The sequence below is a fragment of the Equus caballus genome, chromosome 2, assembly GCF_041296265.1.
Source record: "Equus caballus isolate H_3958 breed thoroughbred chromosome 2, TB-T2T, whole genome shotgun sequence".
NCBI lineage: Eukaryota > Metazoa > Chordata > Mammalia > Perissodactyla > Equidae > Equus > Equus caballus.
The window spans coordinates 19,733,092-19,757,314 of NC_091685.1; the positions used below are offsets into that span (position 1 = coordinate 19,733,092).

The 24,223-nt window shown below is 43.9% G+C and overlaps 1 protein-coding gene across 5 annotated transcripts; it reads left to right on the forward strand.

The window, feature by feature from the left end:
- The first annotated feature begins 139 nt into the window (after nt 1-139).
- Nucleotides 140-24,223, forward strand: SF3A3 (splicing factor 3a subunit 3). Of its 5 annotated transcripts, none has more exons than XM_070249019.1 (19): nt 140-331; nt 724-1,070; nt 2,797-3,491; nt 3,765-3,812; nt 5,110-5,162; nt 5,268-5,373; nt 7,605-7,677; nt 8,031-8,122; nt 9,273-9,355; nt 10,501-10,639; nt 11,126-11,194; nt 11,627-11,694; nt 11,853-11,960; nt 13,023-13,092; nt 14,944-15,108; nt 15,195-15,305; nt 16,738-16,828; nt 22,708-22,763; nt 23,931-24,223. In XM_070249019.1, exons 3-19 carry the CDS (start codon nt 3,396-3,398, stop codon nt 24,006-24,008), a joined length of 1,506 nt encoding a protein of 501 aa, XP_070105120.1. In that variant the 5' UTR covers nt 140-331; nt 724-1,070; nt 2,797-3,395; the 3' UTR covers nt 24,009-24,223. The 5 variants fall into 5 exon arrangements, with proteins under 5 accessions (XP_070105120.1, XP_070105125.1, XP_001503602.4 ...); XM_070249024.1 differs by having other exon boundaries at nt 201-331; nt 724-1,249; XM_001503552.7 differs by having other exon boundaries at nt 202-331; nt 3,146-3,491.

Here is a 24,223-nt window from a genome sequence, read left to right on the forward strand (position 1 = left end):
TCCCCCTCTTCCCGAGGATTAACGGAGGCGGCCCGGGATCCGCTCGCGGCCGCACGTTTTTTGCCAAAAAAGGCAAGGATGCAGCTGCACGCGCCGCGGGAACATCTGGATCCGATTCCCGGCATGAATGGGTCATGGCCCCGCCCCCCCGTGATTCAAGAGCGGGGGCGGGAAGGAGCGAGGGGGCTGTCCCCCAAAGTGGGGAGATGGGGCGGAGCGCTGCTCCCCTCACCCGGCGTCCGACGCCCCCTGCCCCTGCCCCTGCCCCCTCCGCGGCCTGCGGTCTGGCCTCCGCGGGGGCACTGTCGGAGCCCGCTTGTGCGCACACTCGGTACGCGCGGGCTCCGGGGCTGGGCTCCGGGGCTGGGCGCGCGCCGCGGGCTGGGCGGACCTTCGTGCCCTGCGGGGGAGGGGCCCTCGGGTCCGGTGGAACCGCGTGGTTGTATGTATCTCATATTAAATCCTCCGAGAAATCCGATGGGGCGGGCATTTTTCCATGTCACGGAGGTGGAGACGCTGTTTGTCACTTTCCCAAAGTCACATAGGTAGTCCCTGGTAGATCTGGGGTTCTAATGCGCTTCACACTGCCTCCCCGTGTCTAATTCGAATTGTAAACTTTCCGAGGCCTTGGTTGACATTTCCAACAAACCTTTACGAATACCTGCCATGTGTGTTCATAATTAATAATTATATGTTTATATTCTTGTCTCTTTCTCCCACCAGCCACGTGGAGGATTAGAACTGCGTCTGCCTCGCTCAGCCCTCCAGCCTCAGCTCCCGGCACTTATTACGTGTTCAATAAATACTTGTTGAGGAGTAGTCGTCCAAGCATAGAAAACAGCTGGTGCAAAGGCCTGGGGGCCTGAAAAACCATATGGTGCTTTGGGGAAGCAGCAAGTAATTTCATTTGGAGGAAGTGCCAAGAGACTAACATGGCAGGCAGAGGCCAGGTCAGGAAAAGCTGAATGCCAAGTTAAACAGACCTCACCCTCTGGGTAAAGCAGCCGGTGAAAATGTTTAAGCAGTGGTGAGGCGATCACTCTGGCTGCAACATGAATAATGGATTGGAGGTAAGATGAGCAGGCTGATTAGACTAGCGCAGTGGTCCAGGTGAGAGATAATGAGGCATGTGGCAGCAGAAGTGGAAAAGACAGGACTTGGTGACTGGGTTGATAGAGCCAGGAAGGAAGGCATCAACTGAATGGTGTTGCTTAGGTGGTCCACCCACCTGAGAGGAGGAGATTTACAGGTACAAAACCATGTCTTGATTTCAAGATAATCGTTTTTCAGAGTTAACACCTCCGAAACCCAGATGCATTGTATAATCATATAATTGTATAAGAATTGTATAAGCAACATCGTTTAATTGACAATTTTTTTTTCTTTCTTAGTGGAACGTGGTGGGGTTAAACATTTGGTGTCTTGTATTTGATGAAACAGGGTAGATCCCAAACCTAACCAAAAAAAAAAAAGGTACACACACTCTTCATCTCTCTGATCCTGAATGGAGATTTCTCACTTTTTTTCCTTGGGGCGCCAGAAAAGCCTCTGGTGAGGAATTGTGTCTGGAGTTCTCTCCCTGAGGTTGAGGTCTTGCTTAAATTTTTATACATAAACTACCCTCACAATTACCCCATGAGCAGGCAAGACAAGAGTCATTATCCCTATGTTATTTTTTTTTTAAAGATTTTTTTTTTACTTTTTCCTTTTTCTCCCCAAAGCCCCCCGGTACATAGTTGTATATTCTTCGTTGTGGGTCCTTCTAGTTGTGGCATGTGGGACGCCGCCTCAGCGTGGTCTGATGAGCAGTGCCATGTCCGCGCCCAGGATTCGAACCAGCGAAACACTGGGCCGCCTGCAGCGGAGCGCGCGAACTTAACCACTCGGCCACGGGGCCAGCCCCATCCCTATGTTATTTTTAACATTAAAAAACAAAAAGCAATGTATACTTATTGTAGAAAACTTGGAGAATTCCAAAAAGAGAACAAAAGATAAATCACTAACAACTCCTTGATATATTATAGCGTCCTAGTTCTTTTGTAAGTATGCATGTGCATACGTGTATTTTCAAAGAAAAATTTCCCTCCCATAGCACATCTTGCAGGCTATCTCCTCATAAACAATAACTGTTTACTGTTACTTGACTATCTTTACAGAAATCTCTTAGTGCATCTATTTTTATACACACTTGTGCATCTAGCTTTTTTCACTTTGGCCATCTTGCCATATGAGTTCATCCAGATTTTAACAGCTTTATTGAGGTATAAGTTACATACCATAAAATTCACCCATTTTGGGTGTACAATTCAATTAATTTTAGCAAATTGAATACAGTTGTGCAACTATTGTCACAATCCAATTTTAGAACATTTCTATCACCCACAAAAAGAGTTCTCATGCACATTTTCAGTTACTTCCATTCTTACCTCCAACCACGGGCAACCACTGATCTACTTTCTGTCTCCGTTTATTTTCCTTTCTGCACCCTTCATCTGGACCTAGAGAAGATCATCTTTTGTGTATGGCTTCTTTCACTTAGCATGATGTTTTCATGGCTCATCCCTATCATAGCATTAATTTACTGCTGAGTAATATTCCATTGCCGAGTAAATTCCATTGTATGGATATACCATATTTTGCTTATCTATCCAGTGGATTTGGGGGTTGCGTCCTGTTTTTGTTGATTATGAATAACGGTGCTATGAACGTCTGAATATACGGACGTGTGTTTTCATTTCTCCATCTAGAAGTGGAAATATAGACTTGCTTCATTCTTTTTGTTTGTTTGTTTTACAGCTGTGACATTTCACTGCTTCAATGTTCCTTATTTTATTTAACCAGTCCCCTGCTGATAGACAATTAGGTTGTTTCTGCATGTGAATTTCTTAAAAAAAAAAAAAAAAAAGAAAACAACAAAACCCGCTATCAGCCCCATCTTACTGACAAGGATGCCGAGATTCCGAGAAGGGAAAAACGTTGTCAGAGTTCACAATGAAAGTTAGGGGCTCAAGGTCCCGTCTCCCAACTCCTATCCGTGCGAATCTACTACTCCTTAGTCCCCAGTGTCCCTGCTGCTCGGCCAGCAAGCCCCAGCCGGGAAGCCGGCACTTCACCCCAGGTTCCTGGATTTCTGTACGCCCCCTAGAGGCACCTGCAAAGCGCTCGGCGTCGCCCCACCACACCCCCGGCCAGCAGGAGGCGCTGCTGCCAACTCGATAGCACAGACTGGCTCTCCTTTCGGTGCTCACTTTTCCTCGAGTCCCCGCAGCACTTCCGGTATCCGCGGAACTTTGGGGCCGCCAGACCCGCAGCGTGGGGACGCGGGCGCGCAAGGCGGCAGGAGTTGTTTCCGGCCGTGTCGGTGGTCTGAATTGAGGTTCGGCGGCGGAGGGAAGATGGAGACAATTTTGGAGCAGCAGCGGCGATATCACGAAGAGAAGGAACGGCTCATGGACGTTATGGCCAAAGAGATGCTCACTAAGAAGTCCACGGTGAGTGGGGCCTGGGAAGGGCGGCCTCCGAAGCTGGGCCCCATCCCCGGTTCGCACCCCAGGGAGCTGTCTTGGGCCCGCAGACCCTCCCCGCGCCCCGCCCCCGGATCCCTCCCCCAGCTCCCGCCCTGGTCCCCTCCTCCCAGGACCCAGCACCCGGAGGCCTCTCGGCTTCGGCCGCTAGCTCTGAGCGGGCAGGCTCCGCCGTCGGGCGGCCTTTCCAACTCCAGAACTCCGGCTAACGGCGCCGTGTCACCGTTTGCCTCCCTTCAGCTCCGGGACCAGATCAATTCGGACCACCGCACACGGGCCATGCAGGATGTGAGTGCCCCGCTGCCCGCGTCTCTCTGCGTCGGGATGGGCTGGAAGAGAGGGGAGGCGTGGTGCGGGGTCTCCACGAGAGCCCCACGGTTCCAGAGGGAACCGGATTGGCCAGTCGCGGGTTGTCTGCCTGGAGATGTCCGCGCCGCTGCCAATCCTAAGGGTGCTTAACTGCCCTTCCTCGATTCTCTGAACGGGGAACTCTTACTCGTTCTTCGTTACTCGGACAGACGCCCCTGCATCCCATGGATGTGCCCAGAATGGTTATGAGAAGTCAGTGATCGAAGTACAGAAAGTACTATCCTTTCTCCCCGAAAGAGAATGCTGTATATTAGTGTTTTCTCCCAGAACGCTCATTTGAAGTGTTTCTCCCTTCCAAACTGCTTTTGCCTGGTGATGGTTCAATTTGTTACTTTTAGAAAACTAATCAAAATCAAAGTATTGATACTGATGAAAGTTGAGTGATCAGTAAGTGGAGGTTCGTTTATGATGCTCTCTACTTGTACATGTTTGAGATCTGTTTAGAAAAGAATAAAAGACCTAATCAGTGTTTCTGATTTGCGGGAGATGATTAGTATTACAAGCCCCTAGTCCTTTATCTAAATTCCCAGATCCAAAATACTCTGAAGACAGAGATTTCTTTTGGTAATTACTTGGTGGCAAAAAAGTGAACATGAGAGGCTTTTGTGGTCTTTATGCTACTTAGTAAATAACGTGTAAGTTTCACTGCAGAACTATAAATATGTTTCACATTCCACTAGGGATATTATATAATATATAGTACCTTCATGAAATTAAAAATTCTGAAGTCTGAAATCTGGTTCCAGAAGTTTTGGAGAAGGGCCTATGTACCTGTACTATCCTGAGTTTGAATCCAAAGGAAGCTGTGTGGTGTTTTATTTAGTCTCTGCACTCTGCAATCAAGCTTTTTGAAGTAGTGAAAATCATCTTGGACCACCCTTTTACCTTTGAAGGTCTTAGATGGGAACTACTGTTTAGCAAAGTTATGCCTCTTTTTTATGACTCTTCTAGAGAAAGTTAAGCATCAGTAACATGTAAATGTAGGCACTCACTGCTACCCCTCAAATCACATCACTTAGGTAATCTTCAAATTGACGTATTTTAGAAACTAAGCAGGAACCAGTGCTGTCTATTAAAGGTACTAGAAAGCACAGGAACTCTTCACACCACATTTCTCGAGGTTCCCCTGGGCTTTGAGTAGAGAGCCCTTGTCTGTTGCTTAGCTCTATGGTTGTACAGATTGCATCATTCTCATGGGTTTGTGTTTGCCTTTCAGAGGTATATGGAAGTCAGTGGGAACTTGAGGGATTTGTATGACGATAAGGATGGGTAAGTGACAGTCACAGCCAGTCCAGGAGTGAGTGCTTCTGAGGAGCCATGGTTAAAGGACTAACTTAGTGCTCTCTGTTCTTTGGATTTTTCTTGAAATCATAGGCTACGAAAGGAGGAGCTCAATGCCATTTCGGGACCCAATGAGTTTGCTGAATTCTATAATAGACTCAAGCAAATAAAGGAATTCCACCGGAAGCACCCAAATGAGGTATGGCCTCAGAAAGTATTTTCTCCAAACCTGCTCAAAGAGCATACTAAAGGACAGGTGTGAGGAAAATGGAGACATGCCACTGAGATGTCCCTTCAGAAAACAACCTGCCTGTTAGCTGCAGGGAGCGTAGTTAGCTGACATCCTACAACTCCATTGCTTTCGGGATCCCCTCAGCTTTAAGCCAAAGCCATTCTCATCTGGGGCCACCCCCAGCCAGTGACTGAGCGTGGTGCGGGTACTGTGGCCTGGCTACTTCTGCCCGATGTGAGTTCTTCTACTGAGTAGTCCTTGCTCCAGAGCTCCCCATTGGATTGGTCGGGATTTTGTCCCGTCTGCATCATGATCCATGCTCACTCTCTCTGCCCACTTGTGCTCTCTTCTTTTTACCTCTCACGGATATTACCCTCCAATAAACTGCTTGTGCTCCTGACTCTGTCCTAAAATCTGCTACCTGGAGGAGCCAACTAATGCAGAGAGGCTTTACTCACTTCCAGGGATCATTACACACCTTCAAGACTCAGCCCAGAGGCCAATTTTTTCATGAAATATCTTTCTTAGTCTACCCCCCACCACTTAATCTTTCCTTTCCTTATGATCTTATATTTTATGACAAGGAATGTTTGCACCACTGTATTATATTATAAGGAGCGGGGATTATGTCTCAATTATCTAGAACTCATTAAGCATCTTGCACAGCTGACCAAAGGAATTCTGTCTAGGGGCAGGGAGAGAATTAGAGAGGGAGGTTCTGTGATTACTCTGAGCTGTCATGACTGTGTAACTGGAAAGTTCTTTGTTTCCTTGATAGAATAAGGAAGGAAGAGGTGACCCATTTGCAGTGGGAAATGAATTTTTATATATGTAGATTTTCAGGTGATGTCCTATCTAGCTGGAAGTGTCCCATGAGCAGTGGAAGTTAGGTGACTGGGGCTCAGGCAAGAAGTAGAGACTTGTGATTTAGATTTGAGAATTGTCACGTGGACTTGGTGGTTGAAGCTATGAATCACAGTGTTCTGGGAGAGACACAGTGTGAAGGGAGACTGTCAGCTTCTCTGTGTGCCTTAGGCACGCTCACAATGAGGGACTTAACTGAAAAGGAGCCTGGGAAGCCTTCTACTATGGAAGTCAGATGACAGCTCCAGGAAATGTCGTCTTACTGAGACTAAGCAAAAGGGACTTTCAGAAAGGACGTCCCTGCTATCACTGCTGATTGGTATCTGCCAGGCCTGCTGCTTCGTTGAAGTAGTGGGAATGGATATCTGGTCCCAGGTGAAAGTGGGTAATGGAAACAGTAACATGGAGTGTAGAGCGTGCATTTGAAAGACTGACAGAAAAAAGAAGAGACACAGGAGAATTGTAAGGAAGATAAGGAAGACGTACATACGTAAGGAGCAGATAGAGGAAGAGACTGAAAATGCCAGAAAGAGAGGCTATTTCTTGAAGTTAAGTAGGGGTAGATGAAGGTACTCGCGCACACCTACATGCCCCCTCGTTGGAGGGTAGAATATGAAGTCTTTTGTTAACCAAGAGAGAAGACCTGAGTACCATTCTGGTGTGTTAACCTTATTCCAGCCATGGTAGAAAGGTGATGAGGAATAAATGATTGAATAAATGACTGGAAAGACACCCAGGATATACTAAGTGGAAAAAAAGTCGGATGTGAGGAAAAATAATAATAACTTTGTACCCACTTGTATGTTCTTCTACAAATACATGTATTTAAGTACATAGAGCAGTGTTTTCCAAATTTTGCTGCACATTTGAATCACCTGGGGATCTTTGGAAACTATTAACTGCCCCTTTCTGATTTGATTGGTATCAGGTGCATCAGGATTTTTTTTTTTAACTCTCCCAGGTGATTCTAATGTGCAGCCAAGTTTGGGAATGGCTGGTGTAAGAAAAAGGTCTGTTAACAGTGGTTACCTCTTCACAAGAGAATTAATAAAATTTTTATTACTTTGATTTTGATTTTTATGACTTTGATTTTTCATTTTGTATTTTTGTGTTAGTAGAGTCTTTGCGCACATGTTTTACTTTAGCAGTTTTTAGTCAAACAATGCAAAAAAGGACAAAAAAAAAGCAAGGTAATTGTCAAACAGCTGTAGGCTCCTAATAAAAAATCAAGGCCAAAGCAAGCATCAGAAGTCCAGCTTTGCGTAGAGCCCATTTCTGTGGTGCTACAACTTTTATGTTGAAAAATCCCCCTGAGCTTTTCTCTTTTCCGTCAGATCTGTGTGCCAATGTCAGTGGAATTTGAGGAGCTGCTCAAGGCTCGGGAGAATCCAAGTGAAGAGGCACAAAGTAAGTAGGGTTAACATTTCCATCCAGCATTAGCCCTCCCGATTTGCCCTCCGAGCCCTGGAAAACAGGCTCCAGAGAAATGTATAGCCAGGTTCTCTCACTGGGTTTCTGTTTGCTGGTTTCTGGGCTGGATTGGTCTCCTCAGTTGGCCTTGGACAAAATGTTTATTCTGTTCTAGCCTCGCTCAGATTCACTGACCTGGAAAACTGAGGTCTTTTCCCTTTGTGAGCACAGGGAGGACATTGGGGTGAAGGGCTGCGTCACGCAACAAGCAACTAGCAGGTCATTTGAAAAGCCAAGTCCAAGAAAGTGACCTTTAGTGTCTGAATCACTGATATCTCTGATTGCTTCAGATTTGGTGGAGTTTACAGATGAAGAGGGATATGGTCGTTACCTCGATCTCCACGACTGTTACCTCAAATATATTAACCTGAAGGCCTCTGAGGTAAGACCCAGGGGAGGGGAGAGTGGTTCTGTGCTAGTCCTGAGTCAGGACACTGCATTGGGGCTACTAGACAGGAAGCAGTTAGAGTGTCTTCATTGTGTTTTCTAACTTATATAAATATTAGAGAGGTGATTTGCTTTCTTGGAATGAAACTATTCAAAATGAAAGGTTTCTACAGTGAGTACAATAAGCATATGATTTTATTAATAATCTTTATTAATACAATAAGCATTTTTTTCTTTTGTGAAAATAAAACCAAAAAAACCCTCACAAATACGTATCGAGCTCCTGTGTTAGGCACACATAGTACTAGGTACATGGAAGATACAAAAACATAATCTTTGGGGCCAGCCCGATGGTGTAGTGGTTAAGTTTGTGTGATCTGCTTTGATGGCCCGGAGTTCACAGGTTCAGATCCTGGGCATGAGCCCACACACCAACTCATCAAGCCATGCTGTAGCAGCATCCCACATACAAAATAGAGGAAGATTGGCACAGATGTTAGCTCAGGGACAATCTTCCTCACCAAAAAAAACCCCATAATCTCTGCCAGCAAAGGGCTATCTCGTGTGTTTTAAAAGACATTAAAAAATAACTTAATCACAAGAGATGAGATCTAACATGACAGTCTCAGAAAGGTCGCAAGGAAGTATATGATTAAGGTCCCCTTAGAGTTGTGAGCAAATGTCCCAAAAGTTCAGTGACTACACTTTGAGCTCCATAAGGGCAGATCCTGTTATCTGTCTTGTTCTCATCTGTCTCCATTTTCTTAGTCCAGAGATGCTCAATAATGACTGAATGAGTGAACAAAATAGCAGCTTCCGGAACCTTAATTTAGGATGTGGTGGGTGTCAGAGTCTTTAACCAAGTGTCTGGCATGTAGTAAGTGTTTGACAAATGTTTCTTTTAGTTTACGATTTATTAACTTGATCTTTATTTTGCGGTTAATTATGTGTCTAGTATTCTACTCAGTCCAGTGGAATTAACACCACAGTTAGTATAGGAATTGAGTGATGGAAAAGAAAAGAATAAGCTGGGCCTCATTATTTCATTAGGCGACACTTAATTTTGATCTCATTTATTGGGGATTATATTGTAACTTTGTGCAAACACCTAACTGAATCTCTTGTCACTTCTTTTCTCTTTGCAGAAGCTGGATTATATCACATACCTGTCCATCTTTGACCAGTTATTTGACATTCCTAAAGAAAGGAAGAATGCAGAGTACAAGAGGTAGGCATTACTAGCTTCTAGCCCTCTACTGGATTTAAGTAGAAGATTATTTAATGTGAAGGTTTGAGGGCAGAAATCTGAATTTTGTAGCCTGTAAGTCATACATGAATAACTTCCAGGATTATTGGAGGACAGGGGTTTTAAAACCTTTGTAATACTCTGGCTCTGAAGCTGTGTGTGTCTGTGGGCCCATCTTTGGTCGTAAGCCCCCATGATTCTTTTTTTTTTTGAGGAAGATTAGCCCTGAGCTAACTACTGCCAGTCCTCCTCTTTTTGCTGAGGAAGCCTGGCCCTGAGCTAACATCCGTGCCCATCTTCCTCTACTTTATATGTGGGACGCCTACCACAGCATGGCATGCTAAGCGCTGCCATGTCCGCACCCGAGATCCCAACCAGCGAACCCCGGGCTGCCGAGAAGCAGAACGTGCGAACTTAACCGCTGCGCCACCGGGCCGGCCCCACCCCTATTATTCTTGATTTTGTCCCCTTGTAGAAGAAAATCTCCCATCCAGGGACCTCAGTGTCTTTGGAGTTTAATGGGAAGAAATTCGACTTTCTCAGATTGTGACTGAAGTGAGGCGCCTGGGTCTGATGGATAGAAGTTTTGTTTGTATTATTATGCCCCTGGTTAGTGATCTACACTCCCAGCTGCTGCTTTTTCTCAATTTTCTTTTTACCTGAAATCTTTTATGTATGAGTTAAAACTTTAGTATTTGGAATTGTATCATGAGGATGAAAGAAGATAGAAAAGGTCAGAATCAAGATGACATGTTAGGAAAAAAGTCAATTTAAGCTCATTTTAAAGAGTAGTATTCCTACTTGTAAAAACTAATATCACGGGGCTGGCCCTGTGGCCAAGTGGTTAAGTTTGCGCACCCTGCTTCAGTGGCCCAGGGTTTCGCCAGTTTGGATCCTGGACGCGGACATGGCACCGCTCATTAGGCCATGCTGAGGCAGCGTCCCACATGCCACAACTAGAAGGACCCACAACTAAAAAATACACAACTATGTCCTGGGGGGATCTGGGGAGAAAAGGCAGGAAAAAAGCCAAACTAATGTCACTAGAATTATATTTTATAGGGCATAACAATGTATGAAAAGTAGAAATCCTCTTTGCTTTCTCTGTGTTACTTGTTCCTCTGTAGATACCTGGAGATGCTGCTTGAGTACCTTCAGGATTACACAGATAGAGTGAAGCCCCTCCAAGATCAGAATGAACTTTTTGGGAAGATTCAGAATGAGTTTGAGAAGAAGTGGGAGAATGGTACCTTTCCTGGATGGCCGGTGAGCTTCAGTGGGGTGTGGGTGGAGGACATGCCGGGGAGTTGAACTGACTGTTTTACTTTCATCGTAACCTCTCTTTAGAGCATTAGATGCTGATCTCTCGGGACCAGTTGTGGCCATGAGGTTTTCTCTGCCAAGTATGCTAGGTTTTCTCTGTGTACTTTGGAGTGAGATTTGTCAAGGCCTACTTGCCGTTGGCGGGGCCCAGGATTTTCAGCAACCGTGTCATTACTGCTGTGTGGTCTGATAAAATTATGTGCTAGAAATCTCTAATATATACTTTCACTCCTGGGGATAAACTTGAGTTTTTCTGAACTCTCAGGGAGAGAATGGACCATCTGTTTTTTCACTCTACTCTTAGAATTTGATTCTTATTCATACATGTGTATAAGAAAGGGGCCAGCTAGCAGCTGGTAATTTAGATGGCTCCCTCGCCTTCATTCTGAGGCTGGATCTTAGTAAACATCATGTTGTTGTTCTTGCCAGAAAGAGACAAGCAGTGCCCTGACCCATGCTGGAGCCCATCTTGACCTCTCTGCATTCTCCTCCTGGGAGGTATGTTTCCTTTAACCGCTGTACTGGTCTCACCTCTTGACACCTCAGAGGGACCACTCAAGCTTCTCTTTTTAATGCCATGGACTTAGGGTAAGACGCCAATTCCTGGGACCAGGCATTTACAAAGAATGTGGAAAGATGAAAAAAAAAAAACATCCAACTACTTTGAAAGCTGTGAAATAGTAGTTCTAACTATATTAAGCTATAGTGGAAGTAATGGAAACACTACCAGTATGGTTACGTATAAACTTGACCACAGAGACAATTTTTGGAGAGTTTGAGCTTACTGCTGGGAGGTTGGCTCTGGAATGTGTGGTCTTGCCACAGCTTCAGGGAACACTCACACGCCAGCCTGCAAACACCTAAGTCTGAGCCTTGTTGATTCTCAGAACCTATTTATATAAAGTTGTAACTTGTCTCTTTTTTATATAGGAGTTGGCCTCCCTTGGTCTGGACAGATTGAAATCTGCTCTCCTGGCTTTAGGCCTGAAGTGTGGCGGGTAAGAGACTGGTTTTTCTACCAGAACCATCCTGTTTGCTGTGTGTTTGCACCATCTTCTGATTGGCTCTGATTCCATTCTTGCTGTCATCCTACACTGTAGAAATAAGCAAGCCTGTATGGTAATCTTGAAATCCTTCGCCCCTCTTGTCTCCTTAGGACCCTAGAAGAGCGAGCCCAGAGGCTATTTAGCACCAAAGGAAAGTCGCTGGAGTCACTTGACACCTCCTTGTTTGCCAAAAATCCCAAGTCAAAGGGCACCAAGCGGTGAGTGGTTGGGGTGGCACCTCTGCATACAGTTTTGAAATTTTATTCCCGGGCAGGGTTTCACCATGACAGATTTTAAAGCCTGTTTTGTCACCATTATTGATCCATAGAGATCCGTCTGCTCTTTTTCTCTGCTGATGACAGAGCGTGCTCTCATTGTTGCTGTGAACCAAGGACAGTCTGTACTTGGGTGATTTAGAGTGGGCGCAGTCTCGAGTGTTGAAACTGCTCTTGTAGGTACCTTTTGTTACCTCAACAGGTTAGGGAGGCTAAGTAGGTTGAAAAAATATTTTTCCAGGTTCGTTTTTGCTAATGACAGTTGAATCCATTCTTTTTTTGTATGTGTATGTGAGGAAGATTGGCACCAACCACCATCTTTTGCCAGTCTTCCTCTTGTCTGTCTGGTTTTTTCCTCCCCAAAGCCCCAGTACGTAGTTGTATGTCCTAGTTGTAAGTCCTTGTAGTTCTACGTGGGATGCTGCCACAGCGTGGCTCAGTGACCAGTGTGTAAGTCCACACCCAGGATCCGAACTGGTGAACCCCGGGCCACCAAAGCAGAGCATGCAAACTTAACCACTAGACCACTGGGCCAGCCCCAGCTGAATGTATTCTTGAGCTATTTGTTTGTATGGGGTACTTTTAATGTTTTCTCCTAATGCGCCTAACAACCCTGAAAAGTGGTTGTTATCCTGATTTTTTGTAGTTAAGGACTCAGAAAAGTTATGGGCTGTATTCATTATCTCACAGTTATTAAATAGCAGGGTCAGGATTTGGGCCCAAGCCTGCCTGTTCTGGAGCTCATCTATACCACATTTCCCTTGTAGATTGTAACGATGGAAATTGAAGTATGTCGATATGCTTCCACGCATTACAAGAAATAACCTTGGTACTTCTGTCAGCAGGTCCTGAGCTGAACAGAGCATGTACTTTCACAGGGTGATATTTCTCATGGGCTTGTGATTTTTAGTGCCCCCGTGGAGTAAATGTTCCCAGAAATAGGGAACATGGCATTGGGTAAAAGACCCCTTGAGTGATAAAAGACCCCTTGTTTCTTGTTCTCAGAGACACTGAGAGGAACAAAGACATTGCCTTCCTCGAAGCCCAGATCTATGAATATGTAGAGATTCTTGGGGTGAGTAACTGACTCTGCTCTGGCTGTAAATGCTACAAGGTGTGGGAGTCGGAGAAATATGATCTTAGAGGATTTTTTTTTAGAATCAAAAGAGGAAGGGTAGGTGTTAAATGAGTTCAGCTTTTCAGGCTACTTGGCCCTTCAGTGAGGTCCTGTTCTGTTCTTAGGTGTCTGTTGTCAGGTGATATTCCCAAGGTTGCCCAACCCTAAGAGGCCAGGCAGAGAGAATAGGCTCCCCTCTCAATATAGTATTCAGAATGGTGCAGGTTCTTTGCCTAGCTCTGGAATATACCCAGGAGGTGACCTGAGAAGTGGACACTCAAAGGGCAAGTAAGGGAAAGGCTACTCACAGTGGCTTTTCAGGATGACTTATTATGGAAAGGCGTTGCTCACATGTTCACAAAGTTGTGAGAACTTATTAGGGCTGGAATGTTAGTAGTGCAAAGCTGGCTGTGCGCTGCTCCTTGAATATACTTTCAAGAAGGAGCTGAAGGATGGTTTGGGAGTGGCAAAAGGCCGAACCAGACCCAGATGCTTATCTCGGAGAAAGTAGGGGGAGGAGTAGGAGGAAAATAGTTCTCTTTCAGGGAAGAGAAGGTGGAAGAAAGGGCAGCGCTCACGTAAAGATGGTCCCTGTCCCTGGGAGTCCTACCATAGACCAGCCTTCCTAATCGTGTCTGCTTTGTGCAGTATGGATGTAATAGCTATAAAATTAAGAGTCACCTGTTGGCTCCTTCCATTACAACTGCTTTCAGTAAAAGGCTAGCCACATATTGGACGCTGGGGATGCTGGTATTCTTCACGGTGGGCTTGGGCTCTGCTGGTGTGGGCAGCAGTCTGAGTTGCCAGTCTGCCTAAGCTAACTGGAGGCTAATTTGTGCCCTAGACATACAGTGTACCCGGTTACTTTCTCCCTCCTTTGAGAGCATTTGGCTTTCCCTCCAGGAGGTGGCACCATTCTCCTTGGAATTCCAGCCAAAGTAGTTTCCAGAAGTTGCTCTCATTATTTGCTGATAGGATTTTTACCGTTATTTCACCATTTATTGGAATCTTTGGATGTTGTGGTGAATATGGCACAGCCTCTTGCCCTTGAAAAACCTACTTTGTGGTTGGAAGAGACAAATAGCTGTGGAATAATGTGATCTATGCCATAATACATTGAGATGGAGTTTCATAAGTAGAAAGAGGGAGAAAGAATGTTCCAAGTAAAGGAAATGGCAAGCACAAAGGTAAAATATTATGAAAGGAAATGAGAAATTCAGTGTGTGTGGAATGTGCCTTGTGAGGGAGGGAGTTGAGTCAGAGAAAAATTGGGAGAGTTATGTTGGAATTTGGGATTTCGGCCTTTAAATAGTAAAAGCCAATAAAAGTCTTTTAAGCAGAGTGTACCATTAGATTGATTTTTTTAAGCAGATAAATCCAGGAACAAAATGGAAGCTGGCCTGGAATGAGGAGATACTCAGGGCGAGTGAGAAAGTTGTCGTCTTGGTGAGGGCAATGACTGGGGGAAGGAGGAGAAAGCACTGTTTCAGAGACGACTGAGGCTGTCTCTGTTTTAGAGACAGAGGAGAGAAGACTTGGTTTTCTCTTGTTCTGTGATAGTCTGTGGCCTCAGATGAGTAATTTAGGCAAGTGACATAAAACCTGTGACTTTTTCCTTCAGCATCAGGGAGGGCCGGCTGATAAGGAACTCTAATATGAAGGCAGGAATTCCCTTTTATTCTACAAGAAAGCAAGCCTTATCCTTGGAAGTGAGGGGTCAGCAAGGGTTATGGGAAAATGGGAAATTTCTCTTCTTGTTCTGCACTGCTTCTCTCTGACTTCCCTTTTTCATTTATGGACCTGACTTAGGAACAGCGACATCTCACTCACGAAAATGTGCAGCGCAAGCAGGCAAGGACAGGAGAAGAGCGAGAAGAGGAGGAGGAAGAGCAGATCAGTGAGAGTGAGAGTGAAGATGAAGAGAACGAGATCATCTACAACCCCAAGAACCTGCCGCTTGGCTGGGATGGCAAGGTCAGGCCCAGCGCGGCTGTCTTTCTCCCCATTCCCTGTTGCAAGCAGCTGCAGACGCTAGTCTAATGTTATCTGATTTCTTTTAGCCCATTCCCTACTGGTTGTATAAGCTTCATGGCCTGAATATCAACTACAACTGTGAGATTTGTGGAAACTACACCTACCGCGGTCCCAAGGCCTTCCAGCGGCACTTTGCTGTAAGGAGTTCAGAATCGTTTCTCCTGGAAACTGAAGTGTGAAACATGAGTCTTCTAGAAAAGAGGATGGGAGCAGCTTGAGAGGACTGGTAGTGTCCAGAGCTTAAGAGAATCAGAGAAGGAGCGGGTCTCAAGTCAAGCATATGGCATTGGGCTTTGGCACTAGCCTTGAGGCACACCGGAGACCGTGTCTGGAGGCATCCCGCCATGCTGCTGTTTGAGCCTCGTTTCCATTTTCTTCTTGCTTGTTCTTGTACTTCTCTCTTTTTGTCTTTCTGCCAGCATCTTAGACCAGTCCCTGGCTCCTTGGTCATTTCTTACCCCATTGCTAGTACACAGGACCAAAGAAGGGGCTGCCCACCTCATAAATGGCCTTTACCTCTTTGGAAAAAAGAAACTAAGGGGATAACATTCAGCAAGCTGTTCCTCGAGTCTAGGCATTATCTGGGTGGTGCTCCAGTAAGCAGATTTAGCCTTGTTTTATTTCTGCCTTTAATTCCTGGTACTTGGGAGGAAATTTTTTTTTAAAGATTGGCACCTGAGCTAATGGCTGTTGCCAATCTTTTTTTTTTTGTCCTGCTTTTTCTCCCCAAATCCCCCCAGTACATAGTTGTATATTTCAGTCGTGGGTCCTACTAGTTGTGGCATGTGGGACGCTGCTTCAGCGTGGCCTGATGAGCAGTGCCATGTCTGCGCCCAGGATCCGCACCAGCGAAACCCTGGGCCACCGAATCAGAGCGTGCAAACTTAACCGCTCGGCCCCCGGGCCGGCCCCCTTGGAAAGAAATTTTACAGAATGGAAAAGACTTGTTAGCCCAAGGATGGAGAATTTATGTGAACTCCTCTCTCCTTCCCTCAGACATACATATTACTATCTGATCCTGGCTCTTTTCTGCTGAGCCCCTGAGCGGTCTCTGAACCTTTCTCAACACCACCTCCAGTGAATTAGACTTGGCATCCAGGATAAAGCTCACGCCATTTGCCGTCCCTGAGCCAGAACTGTCATTGTGTCAGCATCTCTCTCTCACATCCTTGCCTATACCTGATGAACAGTGTTCTCCGTTACTTACAGAGATGACCGTGGCCTGCCATGAGTAACACTCAAGCTGGGGGTGGGTGGGGGTGTGTGGGAGGTGACTGGTTGGTTAGAGCTGTGGTGCTTTGCTGTGGTCCTGACAGAGGTTTTGTCTGGAGGACTCCTGATTAGAATCTGGGTTTTATAAACCAGCCCAGCGAGGCGAACAGCGCAGTGCTGCTTTAAAGTAACTGCCTCTTGTGGGTCACAGCCAGCTGTTTACAAACAGAAACCACAAAGGATTGCTGCCTTTCCGTGGAGTCTTTTGCAAAGGGTCAGATTAGGGTTGATGAGCAGAGTGGAGTTAGTGCTCTGTGTTCAGTTGCTCACATTGTCCTCCTGCTTCTCTCCTCCCAGGAATGGCGTCACGCTCATGGCATGAGGTGTTTGGGCATCCCAAACACGGCCCACTTTGCTAATGTGACACAGATTGAAGATGCTGTTTCCTGTAAGTAACCTTGCTTTATTCCCTTGGCCAGACCAAGTGACCACCCCTACAGCTCCCTGTCCCAGCACCCTGCTGCATCCAGGCCTAGAGCAGCGTTTGTGGAGATGTAAAAACTAGTACAGTCATACGGTCACTGTATTATTTAGGGGCGTGAGTCAGCAGTACTGATTGTTTCCCTCTTGAGAAGAGCCCTGTGCTGAGTCAAACAGGGCTTTTCAGCGGGGTCTGTGAACTCCCCTGTGTGCAAGATTTTGAGTGAGTGGGTGTATGTGTATTTTCCCAAATTGATTTTAGTGTGTTGAGAACTGCACATATGAAGGAAAAATAGAAATGGTCTCAGTCAGCGTATTTCTGAGGTGCCAGGGCGGATACACAGAAACACGGCTGCAGAATATCTCTTGGGGAGAGAGCGCAGTGGGTGCCTGCCGGGAGTGTGCTGACAGCACCAGGGGCCTCAGTCAGGCTTCCTCTGTGCCTGGCGCCGGTCGCTTTTTCTGCCTTGAGCATCTTCCTTGAAGGCTTTCTATTTCCTTTCTGGTTTATCTCTTCTCTGTCATGTTTTCACTTTGAACCGGTTAGACTGAGAGGAAAGGAATTTTACTGCTTCATTTGAAATTTCAGGCACTCCATCTCAGGTGTGCCCGTCACACCACTCAGCTGCTGGATCAGCTGACTCCTTTGGCTCCCAACTCTAAAGAGCTCCCTGACCCTGACTTAGCCCGGGGCTTCTGGGACTCTTTCAGTGAGGGTTTTGTGTGCCATCAGCTTTGGCGACTCCTTCTTGCTTTCTTGTCTTTTTTTATTCATTTATAAGTCAGGATCATACAATTTTTGCAATCAGAATTCTGTGTCATAATCAGATTATCCAACTAGCTTCTTTACCTTTCATTTTTGCCCTTTACTTTGTTTGGAGGAAATTAAAATAGTAACAAAATTTCATAGAATCATACTGCTGCATTTTGAATGCAGTCTCGTTTTTAGATGTATTTTCTAGCTGTATACCACTACTAAATAGATCACAGTTCGTTTTTTGTGTATTTTTTTGTGTATTTTCTTATGTCCTGCAATTTGTCTGAGTTGATTTATTACTACCTTGAGATTGATCTATTTACATCATTTTTAGGCTTAGAATCATGCCAACTGCAAAAACAAAGGTAGTATTTTTATTAATTTTGTTCCATGTGCTTGCTTTTCTTCGTGGACAGTTATCCTAGGTGTTGCCCCCAAGTCTTACGTTAAATAGAAGCAGGTGATGGATCATCCTCGCCTGGATGCTGCTTCTAAAAGGAACGATGCTTGTGCATCTACACTCATTTTAAGATTGGCTAGTGATTTCATTCTCACGTTCCAAAAAAGAAAGATGACAACGTTCTTAGCAGTTTTTCTTTTATTAGGCATTGGCTAAAACAGTGTTCCTGGATTATTTTGCGCTGGGTGGCAGATATTCTTTTAATGCAATTATTTATCCTGTTAGGATTTTGTTTAGAAGTTGTGTATATATGTTCATAAAGATGTGCTGCTTGTTTTCCTTTGAGACACTTGTCAAATTTAGGGATCAAAACCATATTTATGACATAAAATGCATGGGATTACATGCTACATTCTCTTTTGTCATTTGAAACTGTTTATATTTCAGTAGAGATTACTTCTTCATGTAAAGGGACCACTCTGAGAAGATTCTTTAGTTGATAACCCATATAATTCCCTGATGTATTATGACAAAATAGGAAACTAAGTGCTTTATTTCTGTTCTGTTTTATTATTTCCTTTTTCCTATTAATATTTTCTGTGATCTTGTTTCTTTATTCCTTAAGTCTTTTAGTCAAGAACTTTCTTCTCTTTATCCTTTCTAATACAGGCATTTAGAACTAGATGTGATTCTGTTAGGAACCGTTGGGAAGATCCATTGCTGACATGTTATATTTAAAGCTTTATTTATTAAAGCTGTTATCTCTGAATTTTTAAAAATAATTCAGAAATTATTTAAAAGAGTACTTTTAATTCTAATTGATTGAACGTCTTTTAACTCCATTTTATTTATTCCTATTTTTCTTGGCCCATGCAACAGGATGCAGAATTTCTTCCTTTAGAACATTTCTGTCTTTGTGTCCAAGTGTATAGTCAGCGATTTGTTAAAGGTTTCTGCACACCTGAAAAGAAGGGCTTGTCTCCACCTGGAGGCTGTTCAATCTTAGAGTGTTCAGGTCCTTAATTTCATACTTAGATCTATTCATTTTGAATTCTAATAGGGACATGTTGACATTTCCAGTTATAATTAAATTTTGTCTCTTGCATTTCTGTCAGTTTTGTCTGTATTTCGTGTTGTTTAAACCACATAAAGTCAATATTTTCGTGTAACCTTATTGATCACTCCCATTTTCCTTTTGAAATTCCTTATATAACTTATTTGTTCTATTGTGATAGACTTGACTATTTCCTCAATTATCAGAATTTTGGAGGGCTGGCCGAGTGGTGTAGCAGTTAAGTTTGTATGCTCTGCTTTAGCAGCCCAGGGTTTGCAGGTTCAAATCCTGGATGCAGACCTACACACTGCTCAGCAAGCCATGCTGTGGCAGCATCCCACATACAAAAGAGAGGAAGATTGGCATAGATCTTAGCTCAACAGCAGTCTTCCTCAAGCAAAACGAGAAAGATTAGCAAGAGAGGTTAGCTCCGGGCCAATCTTCCTCACCCGAAAAAAAAAAAAAAGGGCAGCAATTGTGGGCTTTTACCCCAGTCGTCAATACTCATCATTGTATATGGGTATTAAGCCTTTTACACTCAGTGTATTAACAGATCTATTTGTATTTAACTTCTTTGCTAGAAAGGTTATCTTGTTTTTTGTTAGATTCTCAGTTACATGGATTATATAGTAGACTTGAATCTCTTCCTTTTATTTGGGTATTTTTGTAATATTTCTAACTTTAACATTTCAACTAATAGTTTATTTCTTCTAAGTTCTATTATTATTAATATATATTATTTGGTTGAATTATTTACAGGAGATAAATATTGATGGTCTGAAACACTGTAAACTTGATACTTGTTTCCTACTCTCATAATACGAGTAGCCATACAGAGACTTTTAGATAATTTTTATTTTTTTCTAGAATATTGTTGGCAGGTTCATGATTCTATTATCCTTATTATTTTCAGAATTTATCTCCTTACTCAGATGTCTAGTTTAATCAGTTTCTTTCATATGCCTGTTTTTATTATTGTACTTGATTTATTGTATCATTTCCATCCATCACGACTTCCCTTGATATTTTTAGGTTCTCTACATAACATTTATAGTTTTACTTCCATCTCAATATCACTTTCTTTTTTCATTTTTTTTCTCCACCCTCAATAGACCATTTGTAGGTTTACTACAAATTTATCATCACATCCCCCGCCCCTTGTTTTTTCCAGGCATTATTCCTCCTTTTAAGTATCTTAGATTAACTCTGGCTTCCGTTCAGACTTTCAGGAACAGGTAGATATTCATAGTGACTCCTATAGGATGCTGACAGCTTTGTCTGATGTATCTCCGTGATTACAGTAAACATCGATTAATTGTTGAATTGAAGTTAATTATACTGTTCTGTACAGTTTCTGCAGTTTTTCTTCATTTCCTGTTGGTATAATTCCTTTTTATTAAACCTATATTGTGCTTCTTTTTTTTTTTTTTACAGCATCCAAAGTAGACACCCTGGGGGATTTTTATTTATAAGGAAGAGAGTCTATTAAAACTAGCTCCATGCTCTCCATCCTCTTTGCAAGAACATGCGTACCCAGCCTTTCTTCTTTCTATACATGTGCCTTCTCCACTTCCTTGCGTCTTCTCTCTTAACCTTAGCTCACCACCAAGGCAGCTGTAGCCCTTGCTCTGTAAGCCCTGTTCGGTTTTCAGAGCCTGCCGCCATCCAGCTCATTCAGTCTCTCCATGTCCCAGTTTCTAATCCCTGGGACAGACAGTAGGTAGGCGCGGCTGGGTCAGGCCCCACCTGCGGTCCAGTCAGCTGTCTCTCCAGTAGCTGGTGGCAAATGTACTTACTTGTTAGATCACACTGCTCCCTCCAGAACTCATGGGGAAGACATGTTCCCTAATAAGGGAGGGGGTAGGGAAGTGACCGTTGGCACAGCCGGTGCGCTGGGTTCACTGGTCTTGGTTTGAGTCATTCTGTTGAAGTTTTTCTTCAGGAGTTTTTAGCCAGGAGGGAGGGATTCAGTCCTGTCATTTAAGTTACAGTAGAATTTTTTTTTTTTAATGAAGGCTCTCACTTTTCAATTTATTATGTTAATTATTCCATTGTTCCAGACTTAAGATTTTTTTTAAAAAAAGTTGAACAAAAGACAGCTAAGAAAGAGCCCTGTGGAATTGCCACCAGAGATCTCCATTTAGATGGTTGGTCACAATTGACTAATAGTAGGTATAAATCTGCCTAACTGGTGAAGTTCAGATATCACCATCTGGTTTATAATAATAGCATAAGAGATTTAAATGTTTTAATAAACTCTAGGGACATTGCCTATGAAAACAGTTGCTTTGCTAAAATTCTGATGTCCTGTGTCTCTGGCTTTTTCTCGGGTCATCTATCCCATGAAAAACAGAAAATTCAGTTAGTTTGCTTCACGTATTCTTAGTGAACTCACACTGGCACCCAGAGGTGATCCCATGCTTTTCTAACTGTGTTCAGATCCCTCTGAACAGTGACTCCTCCCTTACTGCTCCACAATCTCCTACATCCGTTTTTGTCTTTAAGAAAATCATGACAGCATTTCAGATTTCCAGTATTTTAGTACCACTGTGGGTTGGGTTCCTGAATGGCTCGGACAAAGAATATGACAAGGCCCTGCCCTGGCATATAGTAGTACAGGATAAATTCTCCATTCCTTCGTGATGTGCATATTATCTGGGCCTGAAGGCTTCAGCTAATTTCAAACAATCAGCAAGGAGGAAAAGATGATTAGTTGAGCATCTTTACGCCAGGCACAGAGCTAAGCACTTTTTGATATATTGTCTCATTCACTATTTCCTCCCCATCTTAGGTTTCAACTTTCTTTATAGGGTACTTCTTCTAGTCTTGTCAAGTTTGGAGATTGTTCTGCTTGATAGGAAACATGGACACATATAGGAATCAAGTGGTTCTGCCTTCTCACCGTCTATTAATATTTTGTCATCTCTCTCTCAGCAGACCTGTCTTGTCTGCGCCATGTCACACTTTGTTCTGAGAGTGTACCTTCCTGACACCATTCTTAGAGATTTAAATCATGCTTTCCCTGATTCTATATCTGTCCTGTCTTGTGTACGTGTCTGATCACTCCCTCTGAAGATGTGGTATCTGTAAATGTCTTCCCCTATTCATCTTCATTGGGATAATTTGTTACTGCACTGTCAGGATTCTTGTTTTAATGTCTCCAGTGTTTGTTGAGCCATCTTACCTTTAGACTCTTTGGCCGTGATATTTCATCCTTTTTTTTTTTCTCTGAAGTTTTTGAAATATGTGCACTAGACTTTAAATAAATATATTTTATAACGTCTAGTGTTTTCTTTCTCTTCTATAATGAACTTTAAGGTAATAAGGTCACTGTCTCCCATAATTCCCATAGGTCATACCACATTAATTTCTTTTTTGAAGAGTGTCAGTTCTTTCTTCTAAGAGTTCTTTGATTATATTTGATCCAACTTTTATAGCAATGCAAAGATTATGATAAATTTTGCAGTGGAAGGGGTTTTGTCTACAGGTGGTCCAGAACTAAAATTCCAGTTTGGGGCAGGCACAAGTCTCAAGGGCAGGGTCATCCGGGGGATCCTAATGAGGGCTGTGATGTAACACCGTGTACCCAGTAGATACTTGGGCAGTCCTGATTCCTGCTCATTTCTCCTCCCGCAGTGTGGGCTAAGCTGAAACTGCAGAAGGCTTCAGAACGATGGCAACCTGACACTGAGGTGGGTGCTGGCGTAGCGTCGGGAATAGTGCCAGTGACAGAGCTCCCTCACCGTGTAGAAGGGACATGAAAGATGGTTCCTGGTTCACTGTACAGTCATGCACCACATAGTGACATTTCAGTCAACAGTGGACCACATGTGTGACGGTGGTCCCATAAGATTAGTACACACGGGCTAGGTGTGTAGTAGGCTATACCATCTAGGTTTCTTTGGGTACACTCTGTGATGTTCACATAACGGCAGAGTTGCCTAATGACATATTTCTCAGAATGTATCCCCGTCGTTAAGTGATGCGTGACTATAGCAGCGAGTATAATGTGACAATATCTATAAAGTGGCTCTTGACTGGCTCTTGATGTAAGCCTAACTTATTTATGATATTAAATGTGTTAGAGGTTGAATCTGTGTCTTAAGACAGGTTGTATTCTTCCATTGAAATTTTTAAGTGGTAAACAGGAGTACCCAGTGTCTCGTCCTGCCGTGAGGACTCATAAGCTAGGAAGTTGAGAGTCCGTATTGTATGTTAGATCTCCTTTGAGAAGAGCATCTAAGGAGAGATGATCCTCTCGTGGAATGGGGAGGCATCCTTGTTGGTCTTGAGATAGTCATCCCAAATAGCAGATTTCAGGGATGAGGAATGACATGTATGTGAAGTTTATAGTAGCAACTCCCAGTCCTTTGGGTCAGTGGTTGTCAGTATTTCTTTTTTAGCAGCAAGGTCCTTTTCAACCTGTATTGTGGAACTCTAATATATAAAACAAAATAAAGCAGAATTGCTCTGGAAAAGGGGAAGCTCAGCCCTCTTGGCCTCCCTTTCAACCCTACAGTGGCCTCTTGGGCAGAAACCTAGGATTCTTGGGAACCGTTTGAAAACTGTTGTCTTAGGTCAGCCTTTCTCAACCAGGGTTCCTCATCTTAAACACAGAGCGTGATTTGACTGAACTGTTTTCTCAGATATCCCAAGCATGGGTCATAAGCTACCATTCTAGATGCCTAGCAGAGAAGTGAGTTGACTACACACAGCAGATGCCTTAGGGCAATAGGGCTTCATGCTCTTGCAGAACCCCAGTTGAGAAAGGTTGTCTTAGACGAATGCCATGGAATCAAGCCAGAGTTCCAGACTTCCTCCCAGGAGGCATAGCTAACAGTGTGCCCCTTCCCTTTTAGGAAGAATATGAAGACTCCAGTGGGAATGTTGTGAATAAGAAGACGTACGAGGATCTGAAAAGACAAGGACTGCTGTAGTGGTCAGGGATGTAGCTCAGCTTTCGGGCTTGCCCAGCCTTCCTTAAGATCTGCTTTTTCTATTTCTCCCAACCAAATGCTCCTAAAGACTCTTTGCTACTTAGTCTTCTGGTCTAGCATGCATCTTGTAGAGACAAGGCATGCTGGCAGATTGCAGGGTCGACATGTGTTTTATCTTTGTTTTATATTAAAAAAGATTCTGTCGGAAAATAAAA